This window comes from Cyclopterus lumpus, chromosome 1 (genome assembly GCF_009769545.1).
Source record: "Cyclopterus lumpus isolate fCycLum1 chromosome 1, fCycLum1.pri, whole genome shotgun sequence".
Taxonomy (NCBI): domain Eukaryota; kingdom Metazoa; phylum Chordata; class Actinopteri; order Perciformes; family Cyclopteridae; genus Cyclopterus; species Cyclopterus lumpus.
The window spans coordinates 1,814,796-1,835,291 of record NC_046966.1 but is presented as its reverse complement, the minus strand read 5'-3'; the positions used below and the strand labels follow the sequence as shown (position 1 = coordinate 1,835,291).

The following is a 20,496-nucleotide window of genomic DNA, read 5'->3' as shown; positions in this document are numbered from 1 at the left end:
AAGGTCTTACCGAGCTATCTGCAAAACACCTGTTCTATTCTAAAACCTCTTATTGGGACATGCTAATTACCTATCACAAATTCTTCCTCGCTTGTTCTTTCAGGAACCATCCGTCCGGTGCGGAGGAGTTTTTACGACCCAGCCTCGGCCCCGGGTCAGGGCTGGCAGTGGGAGTGGGAGAACGATGCGGGTACGTGGACGGCCTACGACATGGAGGTGGCCATCGCCATCGAGAACGCCCACAACCGGCAGCAGCCCTGCCTCGACCTGACGCCCCTCGGCTTCTGCTACCTCATTGATTATCAGACCATGACACAGGTGTGTTTGAATTCTTCACATGGACATCAAGGAGAAAGTCAAGTTGACCTTCCTTTCTAACCGTTTCTTCTTTGAATACATGAGCGATATTTAGCTTTCAAGTGGCAGCCCACTCATACTATGATGAGCCCATAATAAGGTCTGGAGGGTACCTTTGGTAGTATTCAACCTGAACCCTATTTCCTCATGTTTTTGTGTCTCACTGACTAACGTTTTTCATAATTGCTTGAGTATTGTAAGCGGTACGTCCACTAAAATGGCTTGTTGTTGCTGCTGACAGTTAATTAATATAAGAGTCTGACAACATTATGGAAAAGACCCCACAGAGAAACACAACATTTCTGTTTGGTATCGTGCCCAAGTCTCGCTCAGGTAGAAGTCTGGTTATGAACCTTGAAAATGGGGCAGCACCAGGTCTCTGTGGTCGGAGGGTCAGCCCCACCTGTCTCCTGAGCTCTACGTCCTTTCAGCAGCTGCTCCACCCTCATCTGTCTCTCTCTCTCTCTCTCTCCTCGTTCACTGTTCAGTTTGTAGGAGCTCTTCATCCGTATACCCTGGCTCTAATTGATAGAGCCAGAGACCTTCGAATTCAAAGACCTGGTCCACATTGTTGAAAGCATCTGAATATTCAGCCTCTAAAGTGACTCTAAGCTACGCTTTCTGGACTCCAGCACAACAAACTGCCCAACCGGCGCTCACGTTTCCACCGTTTAGGGAGCGGGCTTCTCCTTAAGTGAGACTCTTTTCATAATGTTGCCAGACACTTCCAATAACAATCAGAACTAGTCAGCGAAAGGGAACAGGAACTTAGAATGGGCGTAAATTCATGGTGCCAAATAGCCCCAACAGGATTACACTGCAGCTCCTTTAGCAGTCTGCCAGCTGCCGCCCTCTGGTTCAGTACTTGTCCCTAGTTAGACACAAAAATATAACAAAATCGGATCCATGTACCCTTTTAACTAGTAATCAATAAGGTTCTAAAGTTAATGTTTTGTTGTGTCCTGCTGCAGGTGAACAGACAGAGCCAGACATTTCGGAGGCTCCAGAGACGTGCTGACATGTCCTACCCTCTAGTGTCCGGTCCCCTTCCAATACCCAAAGGAGGCGGTGTCGGAGGAGGTGGAGGCCTAACAGGAGCCCTGCTTGGTGTTGGGGTGTCAGGGGTTAGTATGGGGATTGGAAGCTCTGTCTCCCCCAATGGGGGATTGCCAACTACTGTACTTGGCCAGCCTTGTTCCTGCCAGCAGTGCATGCTGGTCTTTAGTGTGAAGACCAATACAGCAGGAGCAGGGGTAGGAGGAGCAGGGATACCGACTCTAGGTCGACGCTCACTAACCATACAGCGGCCCAAGAACTCAGTACTGGTCTCCTCTAAACTACTGAGTCCGTCTAAGTCCGCCACTCTGGGGCGAGGACAGCAGCAGAACTCCAACACCAGCTACTATCAGACGCTGCCGCACGGTCTCGCCATCTCCAGGAACATTGCCTCCCCGAGAAGGAACGCCCAGCTCTTTGCACAGTCACTGGCTGCGCTCACCGCAGGCACCTCCTCTCTGGGTATCTCCTTGTCTTCCAATCGGCCGCCTCTGCCGTCCCTCCCACCTCCTCAGCCGCCATCATCCAAACCGATCCCGAACCCTCCGTCCATTCCCGCCAAGCATTCCTCGTCTTCAGCCAGCGAATCGGTGCCAACCGCCACATTGGTTTCCCCTGCAAACAGCGTGACCACGCCCCCCTCTCCCGTGCCATCTCCGTCGCCAATGGTGATGAAGCCTCAGCGCACACCGTCGTCAGTGTGCCATGCCCCGTTGCCACAGAGATCAAGCTTAGCCGGGCTGAGCAGACCAGCGTTACAGAGAATAGCGATGGCTCAGTCCAGAGCGCTCATAGCATCAGGGTGAGTACATCAAACATACACACAACACCAGTAGCTTCATTAAAGTGTTTATATAATTCTGTCGCTTCCCAGTGGTCGTTCCTAGACCCTCGTACCTACCTACCTACAGTTGGTAGAGGCACTGCGGACAGCGTGCTTGTTTGGATCCAAAAGTCCCACACAAGAACACAAACAAACAAATACCCTTAACTCGTGTTCTGTGGAGTCTGGTTTCCTTGAGGAGAGCGATGTCACGGCTTCAGCTCCCTGTCGCATCAGAACACGATGCAAATAACAGTACACTGGATTGAGTTTTATTATTATTGTTATTAGGTCATACATTTTCAACAGATTTAATGACATTTTCAGGGAATTAAGTTGCAGCATGCAAAACTGGGCAGGCTGAAATTTGCACTTCATAGTACCATCATAGCAACTTCCAAAACGAATCTGCCACAGGATATTTGCCCATACCCTGCAGTTCCACAAACATGTATTAAGTCTGCACAAACATGCAGTGAGAAATTCATGTTCAGATACGCAAAAGTACGCTAGATATGTCAACACGTGCATACAAACCATGTCACTCCCATCTGAAGGCGTTGTCATGAGTCGCCCGTGAGAGAAGAGATTTCAGAGGTGTGACATTCTCACTCCAGTTGGAAACGTCTGTTTGTGTTTGTTGTAATTTGGAGTTTCACACCTGTTTAGCGTTGACATCGTGATCATTCTCATGGAGGCTACGGAATAACAGGCAGAATAATTTTAAATACTGAGACAAATGAGATTCAGCAGCCTGCTGTGATGTGTCATTTGAAATAATTAAATCCCTGTTATACGACGTATTAAGTTCTATGAAGACCATTATAGGGCTAAAGAAAATAATTGTTCTATTCTTTGAGAAAAAGTCATTCAGGTTGATCAAACCACAGAGGTGCCTGAATTAATGTCATTATCGTCACGATGGAAGGTCCTAGATTCATGAACATTTAAAGCATGTTGATAAGAAAAGAAAGTTAAATGGATGTTTGACCGTAAAACTATTTACTTGGAATACTGTGTGTGTGTGTGTGTGTGTGTGCGTGTGTGTCAAAAGTCAGCCGAGCCTTCTGCGTGTTGTCCATCTGGGAAGGGGCATCTGTAGAAAAGGGGGGGGGGGCATTGTGTAAGAGACAAGCGACTGTGAAGGCCATGGGTCAGCAGCTATTGTATGCATAGAAGGGGGGGCCGGTGCAAAGGTCTGAGCAGAGAGACCTCAGGAATCAGGTGAACACAGATGACAGTGAAGTGTGTGTGGGGTGTGTGTATGAAATTATCACAAGCTTGACTATGAGTGGCAAACACAACAAAACTGCCAGCCTTACCTGTTTTCCTCCAACGCGGCTCTCCTCTTGGCCTGAACACGCTCTCTGGACCTCCAGCAGCCCATAAAGTCATCCCGCTCATTAGTGTTTACTAATGCAATAATATTATGCACAATCAATTACTAAAAATGGATTTCTCGCATTTTATTTTCAATTCCAACCCTTTTTTCTTCCTGTAAAACAAAGCATGACGTGTGCTTACATGAGCGACAACATTACAAAACACCTTTCTGACCAAAATAACAACAAAACTAGTGGGATGTCCCCAGTTAGTGCAAATGTGCTAATGTTTGCTCGGCATGCTAACACGCTAAACTAGATGGTGAGCATGGTAGACATACAAGTTTCAAGGCTTTGTTTGCCATTTGTGCCTAGACCAACAGTCCAGACACATTGGAAATCTTGTGCAGGGCTCTCCAAGTCAAGAGTTTAGAAATAACACTATAATAAGAAAGAAAAAATACAAAATATAAAAGAAAACACTAGAAGAAGAAGGTGGTAGTGTGTACAGAAAGGTGGTAATATGTATAAGAACAAGAAAGGTGCTAATATGTACAGTTTTGGATACAGTTCAGATAGTAATAATATGTCACATATTGCACATGATAAGTGTAGTGATGTTTCCATGCTAGCGTCTGGATGGAGCTCATGAGTGCAGACTCTCAGTCTTTAGAATGTGCCCTTGCTGTTGTTTCCATCTTCCCCATGCTTCACTGTCACTCCAGGGGGGGTTAATCAGCTGGGTTTTAATCAGCTTCCAGCCAATGACTTAACTCTTGTGCAAACGGATTTCTTCAGCACCTGCAACTTGGGGGGAAATAAAAAGTCACTTCCCATGATGCCACATGATTAAAGCTGGTTTCCCCCAGAGCGTTGCCATGAATGTCTTGAGACAACAGGTGAGAAAAGCGTGCCTCTGTGCAGCAAGTGATGCTTTTCAACTGTAGTTTAGCACCAGAGACCAACACAGAGGACTCTGGCTAAAGATCTGTGTCAAACGGAAAACAAGGTCAGATGGTTTTGAGATGTAGATTTGATTATGTCCCCCCCTCCCCCTCCCCCCTTCCATGGCTCCTCTCCCATCGCGTCTCAGCGGCCCGGGCCCCTCAGAGCCTCATTGTTGGTCTCCACAGTAACCTTTGTTGGATTAGACAAGCCTGGGCTGCATTAGCAGCACAATGTGGAGCCTCTGCTACTTCTCTTCCCCCCTCTCTATGTTCCTAACTTTTCCACTCATTTGCTTCTCTTCTCACGAGTTGTCCCTGTTTTCTCCGTCTGCTTCCTGTTTTAAACACGTTTCTCCCGTTCATGGACGAGGGCTCAACACCAGCCTCAAAGCAGGTGGAATCACTCTGGGTGTATGTGGGATGTTTACCCATCACAAATATGCCAGGGCTGGCAGCATATTCCTAATGGCAATATCTTTTAGGTGGGGGTGTAGACATACCGGACCAGTCAGCATTGTGTACCCCCAGACAATCACAGCAGAGGGGAGGGGTGTGTGTGTGTGCGTGTGCGTGTGTGCGTGTGTGCGTGTGTGTGTGTGTGAGTCCCAGACTCAGACAGTGCCCAAGACAGAGGCTTATGGAAGAAGGGGGGGGGGGGGGGGGGCAAAACAAAGAAACGTGTCAGCAAACTCTCAAAGATTGATCACACAGGGGTGCCGCCGCCCCCCCCTTCAACTCAAGATCATACCAATAATGTCAACATACCAATTTTATAGTTTGGAATCAGGGCCTTCAATTTCTGGATCATTCAAAATTAGATGTTTTATTCGAGCTGTCGCATTAATACCCATGGAAACTACCTATCATTTAATATATGACCTCAATGTTCTTAAGAATTCAAAGTTCTTTGTATTCCATATAAGTATGGGATCAGACTTGTATCCGCATCGTGAGTTTACGTCCAGCATCGTTTCTTCCCCTCAGTATCTTCTGAAAAAGCTTTCCCTCGGGTCAGTTCTGTTGGTTCAATCACATTCCTGAACATCCACAGCCACTTTAGAGTCATGCAATGTTTTGGAACATTATATTTGTCGGGTTTATTCAACTAATGCGTGTCCTTCCCTGTTAATTGACAAGATCAACCTAATTTCAAACGTAGCATGATCCAAGGAAACGCCACACACGTCTACCACTTTCTGTCACATCAGCGTATTTTTCACTTTCAATTAAGCACAGGAAGTTTCCTTGAAACATCCTTAGCAAGTGTGTGTTAAGAATGCGTTGATACACATCAACGCATTCTTGTCATGTGAGAATGTGAGAATGTGTGGGAATGTGTTATTGTCTAGCGTCAAAATCAGTCCAGTCAATGTCCATCTGGGCCTGGTAGAATAGGGGGAGCAGGGGGACGGGGGAGTGTGAGACAAAGCGGAGCGAGTGTGTGATCTCGTGGGAAGCAGGCGGAGGGGAGGAGGGCGGGACTGAGGTTGAAGGGGGTCAAGAGACCAGAGTCCCATTCAGGCGGAGGGATCTTCCTTCTTCTTCTGCGTCTTCTTCTTCTGATTTCATTGGGGAATGTTTCACAGAGGACCCTGTGCATTTTTAGATAATGAAACTCTTTTGAATACTTGTGAAGTAGATGGTTTCTAAAGTGTTTTCCCTGGAAGTTCACATTTAACAGTGTTCCTTTTGAGGACAGATACTCAAATTCTCATCAAACGATCACGTTTCTACAACTTCTTCAGCTTCCACTTGCTGTTAGGGTGCATGCAACCGAATGTTTAAATGAATGGTCACATGCTGCCTCTTTGAAAGGAGCACTGTGGGAATCAGTGGCATCTAGTGGTGGAGTTGCACATTACAACCAACCTCCCCTCACAATCATGTCAGAGGACTACAGCGGCCTTTAGGTCATTTAAGGGAGCAAAGTCCCTCTCGAGCCCGTGTTTGGTCTGACCCAAAGAGATTAGGGGATGCAGAGGACCAAAATATGTTGTTACCACAAATATATTACAGTGTAACCTACCGACTCAATGAAACAACAACACAAACACCGGACATGTAATTGTAGTGAAATAATAAAATAGCATTGTAGAAATGTATTATTGTACAGCACACATGTTGCTTATGTGTACATCTTGTTTCTATAACTCAAACTTCACACATTCAGTAAGTTTATTTATTTTCAGTAACAGAGTTCATTTATTATGTAGTTATTACTCTCCACATGTGTTGGTTAAGAGAGGTATTTGATCACGATGCCCGTCCATACAGCCAGTGAGGAAAACATAAATGGTGCTCTCTATATCCAGTGTTTAGTTTATCCGCTCTCGGCTTCTGTAAAAATATGGCAGAGCAACAGGAAGAGGACCTGCTCCCTGTGTAGATATGAAGGAATAACAACGATTATTAGTTTCATACTAATAGTATATTCCATTTGTGCAAATAGATCCCCCAGAATGCTCCACAGTGTTCTTCTAACTGTGCACCAACTTTAGAAAAATAGCTATCCGAACCAATAATTTCTTTAACCAATCAAATGTGATAACTGACACGTTTAAGAGCTGTGTATGTATACAGTATGTATGTATGTATGTTTGTATGTTTGTATGTATGTATATACTGTGTATATATACACAGTATATACACAGCTCATAAACGTCATATGTGTGTGTGCGTGTATGTATGTGTATATATACTGTATATACACACACACACAGCTCCTAAACATGTGATATATATATATATATATATATATATATATATATATATATATATATATATATATATATATATAATGTGTGTGTATGTATGTATGTATATATATATATACACACACACAGCTCCTAAACATGTCATATATATTTCAATCAGGGAGAGACCAGTTAGATAAAGAAAGGATGCATGTTTATTGTTAACAGATGATATGAAATGATGAAGTCTCAGAGTCTTTGGCACTTGGACTCTACGGGGAGATTTGCAATTGAGGGCCGATGCCCCGATCGGCAACGAGATAGATCCCCCCGTGGAGTCCAGACCTGGTGGTGAAGAGCTGATAGAATGATGAGTTGATGAAGTTGATGGATCCGTGAAGACTGGGCGGAGATGGGGAGGTGGAGGGGTGCGTGACAGCAGCATGAATGAACTGAAGGTAGAGAGACAGTCATATTTAAATGAGACAGCAGCAAGATGATTGGCTAATCATGTCGTCGTTACCGTGTGCTTATTGGATAGAGGGAATCAGCTGATCTGCGCAGCTGGTGTCATGATTGACGGCGCAGAACGATGATAGCAAGTAAACAATGAGTGAGCATGTGTGAGAAATGATTAGCAGATATATGAGGAATAAATTGCAGGCTGAGGGGTATGGTCTTCCTGTCTGAACTTGCGCTTATAGCTCCATATAATGTGTGTGTGTGTCTGTGTGTGCATGTATATATATATATACACACACAGCTCCTAAACATGTGATATATATGATGTGTGTGTGTGTGTCATCTGCATATCAGTGGGACATCTGGGAAGTGTGTCAATGAGCTACATGCAGTTTATCCAGGATCAGACTCCCTCTCTCTCTCTCTTCCCCACCTCGTACTATAAATCCTTCCCTGCTAACGCAGCAGTCTATTAAATATGAATAGAGCTGGTGACTGGCAACACGTGGTTGGTATGTGTATTCACTGTCATCGTCACTCATTGACTCGATGTAATCAAGGTGTTTCCCATCCGTCGTCAGCAGGAAGCCGGGTTAGAACAGAGGAGTCTGTAAGTCTTGTGTTGTCAGAAATAATCCCCATGACAGATTTAAGATCTTAAACTGCTCTCACTGCCTACGACAGCAGAGCGCTCGTTTTTAGAGCGAGACTCAGACTAATCTGATCAGCGTAAACGGAAATGTGATTAAGATGCGATGGTAGCCACATTCAGCTGAGCATCCTCACTGCTTGGCTGTTGGTGGGGTAGTGGTCTGGTTTCACAAGAGCTACTCCTGCTCAGTAGGGTTGAAGTCCGGAGGGCACTTTGTTGTGAGATGTTTGTCCGTGAGATGGTAAATGGACCTGTACTTTTCTACATGACATCATTCACCCATTCACACCCATTCATACACTGATGGGAGGGGCTAAGGTTCCACCTGCACATCAGGAGTAACTAACATTCACACATCGTAGGCACAGCTACAGGAGACTTTTTTTGGGGGGTTGAGTGTCTTGTTAACCGCCGATCCTCTGATTGAAGTACGACCCTGCTCACCACTGAGCAACAGTCACCCCCTGTGGCTCAGGAGGTGGTCAGATGTATCGTCGACCTCTTCAATGGCAGAGGGAAAGTCGAGCCACAGAAGAACCAGTACTTTTAAACTTCCCAACACGTTTGCTCCTGCGCAGTCTGCCCTGGGGGAATCCACTTGGCAGCTCAAGGCCGGCTTGGAAGGGCTTTCTTTCTCCCCGAAGCTGGTTGAACACTCCTTCCCTCATCCACATCAGTGCAGACTTCCACACACACACACACACCTCCTAGTGAGTCATTCCCTCGCCTGTCGTCATGTGTCACTGAGTGGGGTTAAGTGAAAGCAGCTTAGTGCACTGACAGAGCGCCTGTTAAAGCTAAACCAACAACAGGAAACAACAGATCATCATCACACTCCGTCCCTCCGCTAGTGTGAGTGCTCCAGTTTCACTGAAGGGGAAGTGGTTGTTACCTTTTCCATGACTGTAGTGGTGTGGTTATATAGTACAAATGTTCCCATACCATTCTTTCTAATTCAATTCAATTTTCAATTCAGTTTATTTTGTATAGCCCAATATCACAAATTACAAATTTGCCTCAGTGGGCTTTACAATCTGTACACATACAACATCCCTGTCCCAGGACCTCACATCGAATCAGGAAAAACTCCCCAAAAAATAACCTTTGACAGGGAAAAAAGGGAAGAAACCTTCAGGAGAGCAACAGAGGAGGATCCCTCTCCCCGGATGGACAGATGCAATAGATGTCATGTGTACAGAACGAACAGCATTTACAAAGTTACATAAACACATTACATGAATATGACAATGTATGAATGGAACTCCAATCCATGAAACAGAAGGAGGTAGAGAGGAGGGGGCGGGGCGATCAGCAGGGCCAACGCGGGAGGCCGGCTCACCAGGCATCAGACACCTTTTCTGATACCAATTCCGATAACTCAACATTCATATTGGCCAAGTATCAATAACATACCACTCCGATGAAAACACACAATTCAAATAATTAGGGAATACATTATTTGTATTTTTATTGATAAAATCATTTTAGTAGGACAGTGCTACTAACGGCTAATATTAACGAGCGCTCCTCCAGCTGGACGGATTGAGCATCGTGAGGGGAAATGGAGTGCATGAGAGCGTTTGAACCACATGTGTGTAGCACTGATCGGGCAGGATGTTCGGATCAGGTAGCGAGTGTTATTGTTCCTCAATGAGCCGACACGTGATATCAGACCCTGGTCCAGCATGGGAGGCATTTCTCCTTAATGGAAGTTGCTCAGCGGCGCATGAAGCTGAAATGGCTTGACTGCTGAGTACAAAATGACCCGTATCTTGCAGAAATCTTCTGCATCCATGGGCCCATAGAGCCCCCGCCCTCCTGCCTACCGGTTTTGTTCTGTGTCCTCAGGAGCCTCCAGGCCTAGAAGTGTAGTCTATACTGGACTAACCTGCATCTGACCCCAGCTGAACGTCAGCTGAGTAGTTTATTATCAACCGACCTCAGACTCCTTCAAATGTACTGTACAATTCTATCAACACTGCCGATGTGTCTGTGTGTGGTACGTGTGTTATTCACCCGGAGATGATGATGAGGAGGATGGGCTTTGTGACGTGGCAGGTAATCCCCAGCAAGCAGCCGCATGACGTCCCTCTCTTTGTGGATTAGCTCTCATAAACACGCAGCAGCTGTTGGGAGCAGCCCCCTGGGAAACCAGAGAGGAGAGGACTCTTTCAGTCTCTCCTCAGTGTTCACTCTGGAAAGGACATTTATAAGCTGATTTCATTGGCTGCTTTTTTATTTCTACGCAGTTGTGACCTCTTTGTGTAAAAATGACGGTCATCAGTTTTTCAAAGTAAGTGCCGGTGCTTACGTGTGCCGTCATCGCTGGAGGAAATACTCAGTACAGAACCGTTTGTGTCTTCTCTTGCAGTGTGCCCACGGTCCCAGTGAAGAACCTCAACGGATCCAGTCCTGTCCACCCCGCACTGGCCGGTGAGTCCCTCTCTCACCAGCCATGGGCCGCTGCTGGTGACGGCAGAGAGCAAGCTTATTTTCTTCTCGACTAACCACACTCATTTTTCAGGGATCACAGGTATCCTGATGAGCGCCGCAGCTCTGCCAGTGTGTCTGACCAGACCGCCAAAACTTGTGCTGCACCCTCCGCCTGTCAGCAAGAGCGACGTCAAGCCCGTGCCAGGCTTTGGCCACTGTTGCAAGAAGACCACAAAGAAACAGGCTTGCAAGGGTAGGCACTCAAATAGAGACCAAAAACAACAACATATTTATACCTCCACAAATGCTTTTTGTTTGATGGTTTCTGCCTCTATTTTAAAATGTGGTCTGTGGCGTTAACAACCTGGACTTTCCCTCTGTTCCCTCTTCTTTCGGTCTGCAGGTAAAACTCCAGAGGAGGTGGTAAAGAAGTACCTGCAGAAAGTAAAAAGTCCACCAGAGGAGGTATGAACAGTATTTATATGTATTTCTTATGGGGCAAACTCCCATGAGGCATAATCCAGAATGAGAGGTTTCCTCTTCTTTCCCAGGACTGTACCATCTGTATGGAGCCACTGGGGGGTCCATCTGGATACAAGGGTCCGGGGGTGGGGCCTATGTCTCGGGCAGAGTCAGTTGGGCGACTAGCACAGTGTGGACACCAGTACCATTTCCAATGTCTGGTGGCCATGTATAACAATGGCAACAAGGACGGCAGGTGGGTCAGGGACGGAGACCGCCGCTCTTCATTGTGTCTCCGCTGTCTTGAGCTCATCACTTTTCCCCCCTCTTCGCAGTCTTCAGTGTCCCACCTGTAAAACCATCTACGGTGTGAAGACAGGCAACCAACCGGCAGGGAAGATGGAGTACCACGTCATCCCCCACTCTCTACCGGGGCACCCCGACTGCAAAACCATACGCATCATCTACAACATACCGCCAGGCCTTCAGGTACTCAACACCAGCTACGTGCACACGGAGGTACCTTTGCTGTTCCCAGTTAGAGTACAGTGTGAATAACATATGGGCACACAGCATACTCCGTTTGGATGTTCGAGATGAGGCCTTGTTCTGACGTACGTCATGGAGGCAGTTTACGGGCAACTGGTTCAGTGGTGAGCAGGGTCATCCTTCAATCAGAGGATCGGCGGTTCGATCCCCGGCTCCGCTAGCCCATGTCGTTGTGTCCTTGGGAAAGACACTTAACCCCAAATTTCTCCCGTAGCTGTGACTACTGTGTGTGAATGTGTGTGTGAGAATATTAGCTATTCTTGGTGTGCAGGTGGAACCTTAGCCCCTCCCATCAGTGTATGAATGGGTGTGAATGGGTGAATGATGACAAGTAGTGTGAAAGGAATGGCCGGAAGACTAGAAAAGTGCAGGTCCATTTACATGAATTGGAGAATGTAAACATGAATATTAAAAAACTCTCCCTTTAAGCCGATGCCAAACAGCCTACTTCAGTTTGTTGCAGATTAGAAAGGCTATTTGTGTGTCTCTGTTTACAAAAGTCATGGATAGTATCTAAGACCTGGTACTTTGGCTAAACTTGGGCTCTGTTGAGGTTCCAAGCTAATGAGCTAACACTAAAAGGTGGAGTTCCCACCGTGCAGTCACTATCTGCAGTGACAGAGCAACATAGAAAAGGAGCTGGAGCAGTAAAGTCGGAAAAGTAAGCAGAGCTCTGGCTGTAGTGGAATCTTCATCTTCATGACCATGAAAACAGCTGGACATGCTGTGTTTGGTTTTGTAGTAACTAGCGTTGCCTACTAAGATCAACACTCTGCTTCCAGGGCCCAGAGCATCCAAACCCAGGGAAGCCCTTCACAGCCCGAGGCTTCCCCCGACACTGCTACCTCCCGGACAGCGAGAAAGGGCGCAAGGTAAACACAGTCCGGCGTCCTGTCACGGACACCCATCAGCCGGAGTACACCCATCATTAGTTCAGACCCATTCTAACGCTATAACCTTACCCTACCTGTCGTCAGGTACTGAGACTGCTCCTGATAGCGTGGGACCGCAGGTTGATCTTCTCAGTCGGGACTTCGAGCACGACTGGAGAGTCTGACACCGTCATCTGGAACGAGGTACACACACAATAACCTTACCGCAGTATTTCTCCAACAGTTTCTCAAGTGGGGCGCAGGGGGAAATGCATAATCAACTAAGTCATTAATAAATACATGGCGAAATTCCTGTACTTTCGCGTAATGTTATGCCGTTAAGAGGTTACGCTTGCACATGCGCAACGGCCAAGATTCTTGGCAACTCGCCACATCCTACCTCCGTGAGATCAGCTTTTCCATTGTTGCCCATCAAAACAAAAGCTCAACATTGAGCATGAATTGAGAGTGGCCGTATCAAGTCAGCAACCCATTTTTTAAAAGATTTGTAGTGGAGAGCCGGCTCATTGCAGCCACTAATACTCATAAAATGTGATGGCTCACATTTTGTTTGGTTTTGCATAGGTTGCACGTTATTGTTGTTTTGAAAAGATATGCAGTAAAACTCTTTATTGCCAAATATTTGAACTTGTTTTGTTTTTTTTACAGGTCGCACGTTATTGTTAATATGTTGAAAAGATATTCAGTGCACTTCTTTTTGCCCAATGTTAGTTCTTATTTGCACAGATATAAGGAGGTAATCTGGTTTACTTGAAAGTGATTGCAATTTTCTTTATTCTATTATTTGAAAAAGCAAATATGGAGGAGTCACAAAAAGTAAAAATTCAACATGGACCTTTATGTTACAACTTTGTTGGGTTGGTGGGGGGCATCAACGTGTTTCTTCCTCCAAAGCTGGCCATGAGAACCACTGCATTACACTGACAGGCTGTAGTTTGGGATCAATGCACGGCAGGTTTGTCGTCAATGAATCAAAAGGAAACATTTTCTTCCCCTCTCTTCAAGGTCCACCACAAGACAGAGTTTGGCTCCAACCTGACGGGCCACGGCTTCCCCGACCCCGGACACCTGGACAACGTCCTGGAAGAGCTCCGAGCTCAGGGCATCACAGAGGAGGACGGACTGATGGAGAAGTGACAGGACAAGCAACCAGGAGGAGGAGGAGAGACCATAAAAATAACAGGAGGAGGAGGAGAGGAGGTCCTGGACTGGAACAGACTCTCTCTGCCAGCACTTAAGGGGGACGCTTCGGCATACAGAACACATTGATTTTGTTGTGGATGTGGACTGAGTCACTGCTGGGTTCGCCTGTCAGTGCAGGTCCGTCCAAACCTTTTTCAAGCAAGCACATGAGCAGAAGTGTGAGGAAGCAGCAAAAACAATATATATATATATATATATATATATATATATATATATATATATATATATATATATATATATATATATATATATATGGCACTCATGGTTTTAGCTACTAGACAGCGAGGTACTAAATGTGAGGGTGAATCGGTACTAATATTCAGGACAAAAACAAGTTAACTTTACTGAGGGGGGGAGGAACCAGGAGAAGGATATCAGACGTCGGAGCAGTTCAATGAAAACTGGGTGTGAAAGGACAAAGAGAGACAGGCGGAGGAGCGGTGGGGGAGGGGACAGGAGGAGGGAATGGAGCAGGAAGACATAAAGATGGTGTACGTAGTATAGGAGTCAAACTAACTTGTGTGGTACTTTACAGGTGTGTGTAGTAACAACACAATGGAACCATGAGTGGTGGAGGGAAAGATGAGGGACATGTGCTTGGTTAGTTCAAACCCCCTGCTGGTTTCTGGTGGACGCTTGGTGCTGTGTCTCCCCTGTGGTGGTACTGATGAACTACACCCTTTGAGTTATCCACCTGTGTTACTTTTTTTTATCATTGTTACTATAGTCTTCATTTAACATCATTCCATACTTTACCTTCTGCTCTTGACTGGATGAGTTTTTATATGACTTGGACTCTGTATGTTTATGATGGTGTATGAAATGACAAAAGACCAAACTGAAGGCCAGGTCATTTGGGCCTACTATTGAGCCACTGTGGTACAAGTTAATCGTAGATACACAGGTACCGCTATTTACTTCTATATCTTTATTTTTGTTCCTTTTCGGCGGTTCGCGTGGTCCAGTTGCTGTAAATGCCGTGGCAGCCTGGTGAGGATGGGAATTGAGACCTGAGGACGATGAGTGTCGCCGAATGAACCGGAGGGCCAGTCTCAGTGCCAGAAAGCCCCCTCAGATTGGGCATAGGGTTGGAGGGCTGGGGAGGATGGAGATGCCAAGAGTTGGTACTGAAGCAGAGCTTGTCTTTAGAGACACGGTTTATATTTACATAAATGTAAACCTGTCAAAGACACTTGGATGTTAGTAATGAGTACTACGGCATACAGCTCCCAGTAGAGAAACACTATTAAACAGGCCTCTATTAAAGGTCACATATTGAAGTCTTGTTTTAAGTACATATTGTACATATTGAAGTCCCCTCCTTTGGAGGTCTTTTTCCTCATTTTGACTTGAAATGTCCCCAAAACACATCACTAGTGGACCTGCTCCTGATTAACTTTCAATAGTGGTTCTTGGCATCATTTTGCAACTGAACAAGAGACATTTGCGTGAAGAGCATAGTTGTAAAGCATACACCATATGTGAGCCACTGACCTCAGGAGGAGATCAGTAGCAGCAACTCGACCCCTCTTTTCTGGAGCCCTCCTGATAACGCACTGCCCAGTTTTTAATTTGGTTCAGTAGATGACCCCTTATCACTTATCACAGTGTTACAAGGGTGTGTGTGTGTGTGTGTGTGTGTGTGTGTGTGTGTGTGTGTGTGTGTGTGTTTGTGTGTGCGTGTGTGACACAGGGACTGTACTGTGTATACTACCAACATGCTCCCAGTTTAAGGGTATTATTTCAGTACTCCATGGGTGAATCACATCATCCTTTAGCTCTGATGATGATTGATGATAATACTCCCACCTTCTTTATTATTATGATATGTTTTGTTAGTAAACTGCCTTTTTTATTTTATATGTTGATGTATTAATTATTCCCTTGTTCAGATTGGTTTACAAAGACAGAATTGTTAAATATTATGTCTTTTTCTTCCTCATTGTGTACAGACAGTTGATTTGTGTCATCATTTCTCTGGAAAAGGAGTTTGACAGTAGACTAATATTTGAGTGTAACGAATTGTAAAATCAAGTCCAACCCCGTATACTGTACGCTTGCTCTTCTGAGGTTAAGAATATGTGTATGTTCCACATATCATGTGTCCTGCTGCTGTTCACCATCTGTGACCCTGAAAGGTTCCGCAGCAGACGCTTCGACGGACATGTCGACCTTTGTCTTACCGACATGCCCGTCCCTCTTTCAGCAGCTGAACGGCTCAGGTGCAAGTGGAATGATGCAAATGATTATTGTAAACATTGTTCAGTAATAAAATCACAAATCATTGCAGTTTTCTTGCTCTGTTGGTCCAAACACTGCACACCGGCTTGGGGGGAAACACTGATGTTGTCAATGTAGCAAACAGCTAGAGAGGAGTACCTCACTATTTCAGTTCCCCATCACCAGTTCTCGTCCCTTCTGAGGACAATAGCGCCCCCTAACGGTTTCTTTGGTCGAGCGCTTTCTGCGACATTGTCTCCAACCTGAGGTGATCATCGCTGTTGACATGGAGAGAGCATCAGCAGCAACAGCAACGTGTACATAGTGCGAAGTAATTGCTGTACGGAAAATTAATACTAGAACAAAATAAAGAAAACAATTAAACGTACTTGTTGTGTTTGTTCTGATTATTAGTTGTCATAGAAAGAGTTGCATGAAGGGAAATCATCTTCACGGTAAATGAAGAAAAAAAACAGGCTCGTCTTCTTTCATTGAATAGAGTAGTTCCACATTGGCCACATGTGCCCTTCGATAGCTCAGTTGGTAGAGCGGAGGACTGTAGGTGCTAAATGCTGAGATCCTTAGGTCGCTGGTTCAAATCCGGCTCGAAGGAGGTTGTTTTTTTGTTTTCTATCGTTGTTGAATGAGACTGCGGCCCAACTACAATTCTGCATCGCTCTCCAGGATTCACATCTAGTTACTTTGCCCTTTTTCCAAAATGTTCCCTCTTTTACCGACCAATCGGTGGAGAGCTTTTCCATCTTTTTTTGTCAGAACAACCAATCCGGAGGATTCTCCTTTATCCCAAGCTGCACTGCACTGTCATACGCTGTCCCCAAAAACCAGGGTATGGAGCTAAAAGCAGAGATCTTTATGTTTATGTATGACGTAAAGACGTAATGCCTTCCAGCTGTGAACCCTGAGGTTGTTGCAGAATGGAACCGTTTCAGTCTAATAGATCACTTTAGTTTGAAGTATATCTCTTTCTTGGACTCCCTATATCATTCTCCGACCAGTCCGCGGAGATTTCAACAGAACGAAACAAAAGCAAAAGTCGTCCGTGAACGTGTTGTGAAGTTTCCTAATAACACCGCAGCTGTCAGAGCGTATTATTTTTGTCAAATGTACATTTATTACTAAACAACATTCTGCTGTGTGTCCCTTATCGATCTCCTTTAGAGAAAACAACGGTGATGTGAAACACTTAAAGCATGTATTGAACAGATACTTGGAATAATTAAGGTGTGACTCAGAAGAAGTAACAGAGTCTTATGCAATAATCTCCCTCCATAAACCTTTACATAACTGCACTTCCTGCATGGTCTTCTATATCAACGGTCCTGGGAACTTACTTTTCAGAAGGAAGTCTCAGTTATGAAGTTGATCTCATAACTGTTTCCTCATCAGTCAGCCTCGTCCCACCCACAGCATAACTTCCTTATATAGTCTGACTTATTTGAACAATATATTTCCCTTACTTCATTTGGTTTAGATGTCTATAGGCTACCAAGCTTTTTTCAATGGTGACCTCATCATTTCTCCTTCATGACTTCAGCTTTATAGTAGCTAACAATCACTACACTGTTCTTTCTTTCCTTACTAACAGTATTAGGGGTCACAATGATACATTTGTGGAACATTGATTTAGCTAAGTTATACTTGGTCCAGGGTGTTAGCATGGCTAGCCATATATTAGCACCTTGCTAGAGGTGTGCAACAGCTTGACGAGAACTTCTCACCATTGGTACTTTGGTTCCTGGCTTCAATAAACTTTCATGCTCTCCAACTCTTCCAAACTACACTCTCCAAGTTCACTGTTCACTCACAAACTCTTATCAACTATGATACCAAGTAGCTTTACAACCGGGCACAAATGTGTGTTTTAGTTAGAAAATGGAGATTGCTGACATTTTGGATGAGGACGTTCTCAAAATGTCGTTATTTTGGTAAGAAACAGAAGTATATAAAGGTCAGTCGCCGGCAGACTCCCCTACGGAGTTCTGTAAACGCTAATAGCTAATCAGATCAGATTCTTCCATGAGGAGGGTTTTAGATTAAGATTAGTTTCCACGTTTTGTTCGCTGAAAAGTGGAAATCTATGCAGCCTGGACTGAAATGATACCGTCACAAACATGTTTGAAACTAAACGTGTACATGTAGAGACACTGAACACAAACTTTCCTACAGGGAGACTGGAGATGGGAAGATGGCTCAGTGTTAAACTATCACAACTGGGAATCTGTGAGTTCCACGGACATTTACCAGTGTCTCCAGCTCAACTCTCAAGGTAAGAGTAGATGACCTTTGATCTTACAATACGGCACAGAGACAGGAGCATCAGGCCTGCTTCTACCATCTTACTTGATTCTTGTCCTTTTGCTGATGTTTCTGTAGAGTCCAAAGGCTGGTCCAATCATGGCTGCAGCATGAGCTTCCCATTCATCTGTCAGGTGAAGCCCAACTGCTTGACTTCCCAGTGACGACTGACACATGATACCCAATGCTGCTGCTTGTTTTACATGGTGGAAATTATGCACTGTTCATCTCAGCGCACAAGAAACCTCATCATTCAAATAGATATACATACTGTATATCTATTTGGAGGTTGTGATTGTTGTTTGTATTATTGCTATTTCACTCTTGGCCTAAAGAGTGTAATAAACTGTATCTGTTCTTGAAAAATAAAAAAATAAAAAATAAATATTGTCTTTATTCAAAATACAGGCTTAAATAAAATGCATGTTCATATTATTATCATTATTATCAGTGGTAACAGTAGTGGTGGTGGAGGTGGTTGTTGTATACTTGTATGCTCTTTACTTATTTGGGTTACAGTGTATATTACTTTTAGCAGTAATGAAGAAATATAGTACATTACTAATAGGATTATAAATAATTGTACTATGTCAATCCAAAAGTAATAATTGTTTGGCACCATAAAACCATGCCACCAGTATGCCACCATAAAACCACTAAGTGGGTGATTAGAAAACAAAGTGTTGGTCCCTGCATGTGAATGGGCCTGAAGCTGTGCTCCATCTCACAGCAGCTCTGGGACGAGGTGACGAGTCACCGTCAAGATGACGGACATCTTAATCTTAATCGCTGCCTAAGTAACTAAGAAATGTGCTTCTTCACAACAGTGTTCACACCTTTCTGCCTTTGGATGAGGATTCTGTGTTCAACCATTTAGTAACTTTAACTTGTAATTTCTCATCAGATGTTCATGTCCACTTCTCTGCAGTGATTGGTCAGCTTTGGGGATATGACAAGGTTTGACCTTCATTCCTTCTTCACAGGACTATTTCATAACAAAGTGCAGCACTATAAATGTCTTTCAGGAGAGAAATGTGCTTTGTACTCTCCACATCTCAATATTGTTGTATTAAGTGGTCTGTACGGAGCTATAACGATATCTAAAAACTGATCATTGACAGGAATTTATCATCCTCGATTATATATTTTTTTATTCAGTTATTGAATATTATTGTTATTATGTGCTTAGTCCTGCTTAAGAGTGTATGTGCCTTTTTACTCAAAAATGTCACTTTTGTCATCAAGAACACAGCAAACCAACCATCATATCCCATGAGATGTCTTAGTGAAAAGGCCATAAAGGATGAATAGTTAGATTTTCTTACGTTAGACTTTATTTGCCTTGGCGATGGAGCTTGTTGAGCATTATTTTATTTCTATCAAATCTAGAGTTGTTACTCAGAGACCTCTCCCTCTCTGTCGAAGTAGAACAAGAGTATCTACAGGTTAGCTGCACATTCAGGTGAGACCCAACTATGCTAGGGTTCTTCAGGGTTCTTTAGGTTCCAAATTGAAGACAAATTAGCATGACATTCCTCCATTATTATACACAATATGAAGATTATATTGGAATACACTATAAATAAATACACTGAAGGTTTGCTTCAGTGTATTTGGATCACGGCCGTCGCCATGTTGGCTTTTTGCAAACAGAGAACGAAAGTTCCTATATTTGGAAAGCGGAGGAGTGACGTAGAGATGCCATATACGTCTCTGGTAGCAACCTGTCAATCACAGTGGCCCCGCTCTAAAGCATACCCTGCTTTATGGTCTGTTTGACTTTCAATGCACCATAGTTTCCTATCCGGGGAGAGGGATCCTCCTCTGTTGCTCTTCTGAAGGTTTCTTCCCTTTTTTCCCTGTCAAAGGTTATTTTTGGGGAGTTTTTCCTGATCCGATGTGAGGTCCTGGGACAGGGATGTCGTATGTGTACAGATTGTAAAGCCCTCTGAGGCAAATTTGTAATTTGTGATATTGGGCTATACAAAATAAACTGAATTGAATTGAATTGATACACTGAGCACCTATCTCCCCTTCTCTCTCTCTACTTATGGATGAATCTACATCTCTCCATTGCACCTTATTAACTCTGCTTCCTCCCCGCTTCC

At 44.5% G+C, this 20,496-nt stretch overlaps 1 protein-coding gene and 1 non-coding gene across 3 annotated transcripts in view; both read left to right on the top strand.

Annotated features, from left to right (window-relative positions):
• LOC117734284 (E3 ubiquitin-protein ligase DTX1-like) overlaps nt 1–16,412 on the top strand; it is a 32,378-nt gene extending 15,966 nt beyond the window's left edge. For both annotated transcript variants that reach the window (XM_034538425.1, XM_034538426.1), the window contains exons 3-12: nt 104–318; nt 1,329–2,215; nt 10,684–10,745; nt 10,837–10,998; nt 11,149–11,210; nt 11,297–11,463; nt 11,543–11,696; nt 12,539–12,628; nt 12,734–12,832; nt 13,655–16,412. In XM_034538425.1, coding sequence (XP_034394316.1) covers nt 104–318; nt 1,329–2,215; nt 10,684–10,745; nt 10,837–10,998; nt 11,149–11,210; nt 11,297–11,463; nt 11,543–11,696; nt 12,539–12,628; nt 12,734–12,832; nt 13,655–13,786 — 2,030 coding nt within the window. In that variant the 3' untranslated portion in view covers nt 13,787–16,412. The remainder of the gene's footprint in view (nt 1–103; nt 319–1,328; nt 2,216–10,683; nt 10,746–10,836; nt 10,999–11,148; nt 11,211–11,296; nt 11,464–11,542; nt 11,697–12,538; nt 12,629–12,733; nt 12,833–13,654) is intronic.
• A 185-nt stretch (nt 16,413–16,597) lies between these two features.
• On the top strand, nt 16,598–16,685 carry trnay-gua. The gene is given in 2 exon segments: nt 16,598–16,634; nt 16,650–16,685. It is a non-coding gene; the product is annotated as a tRNA-Tyr (tRNA).
• Nucleotides 16,686–20,496: the final 3,811 nt, after the last annotated feature.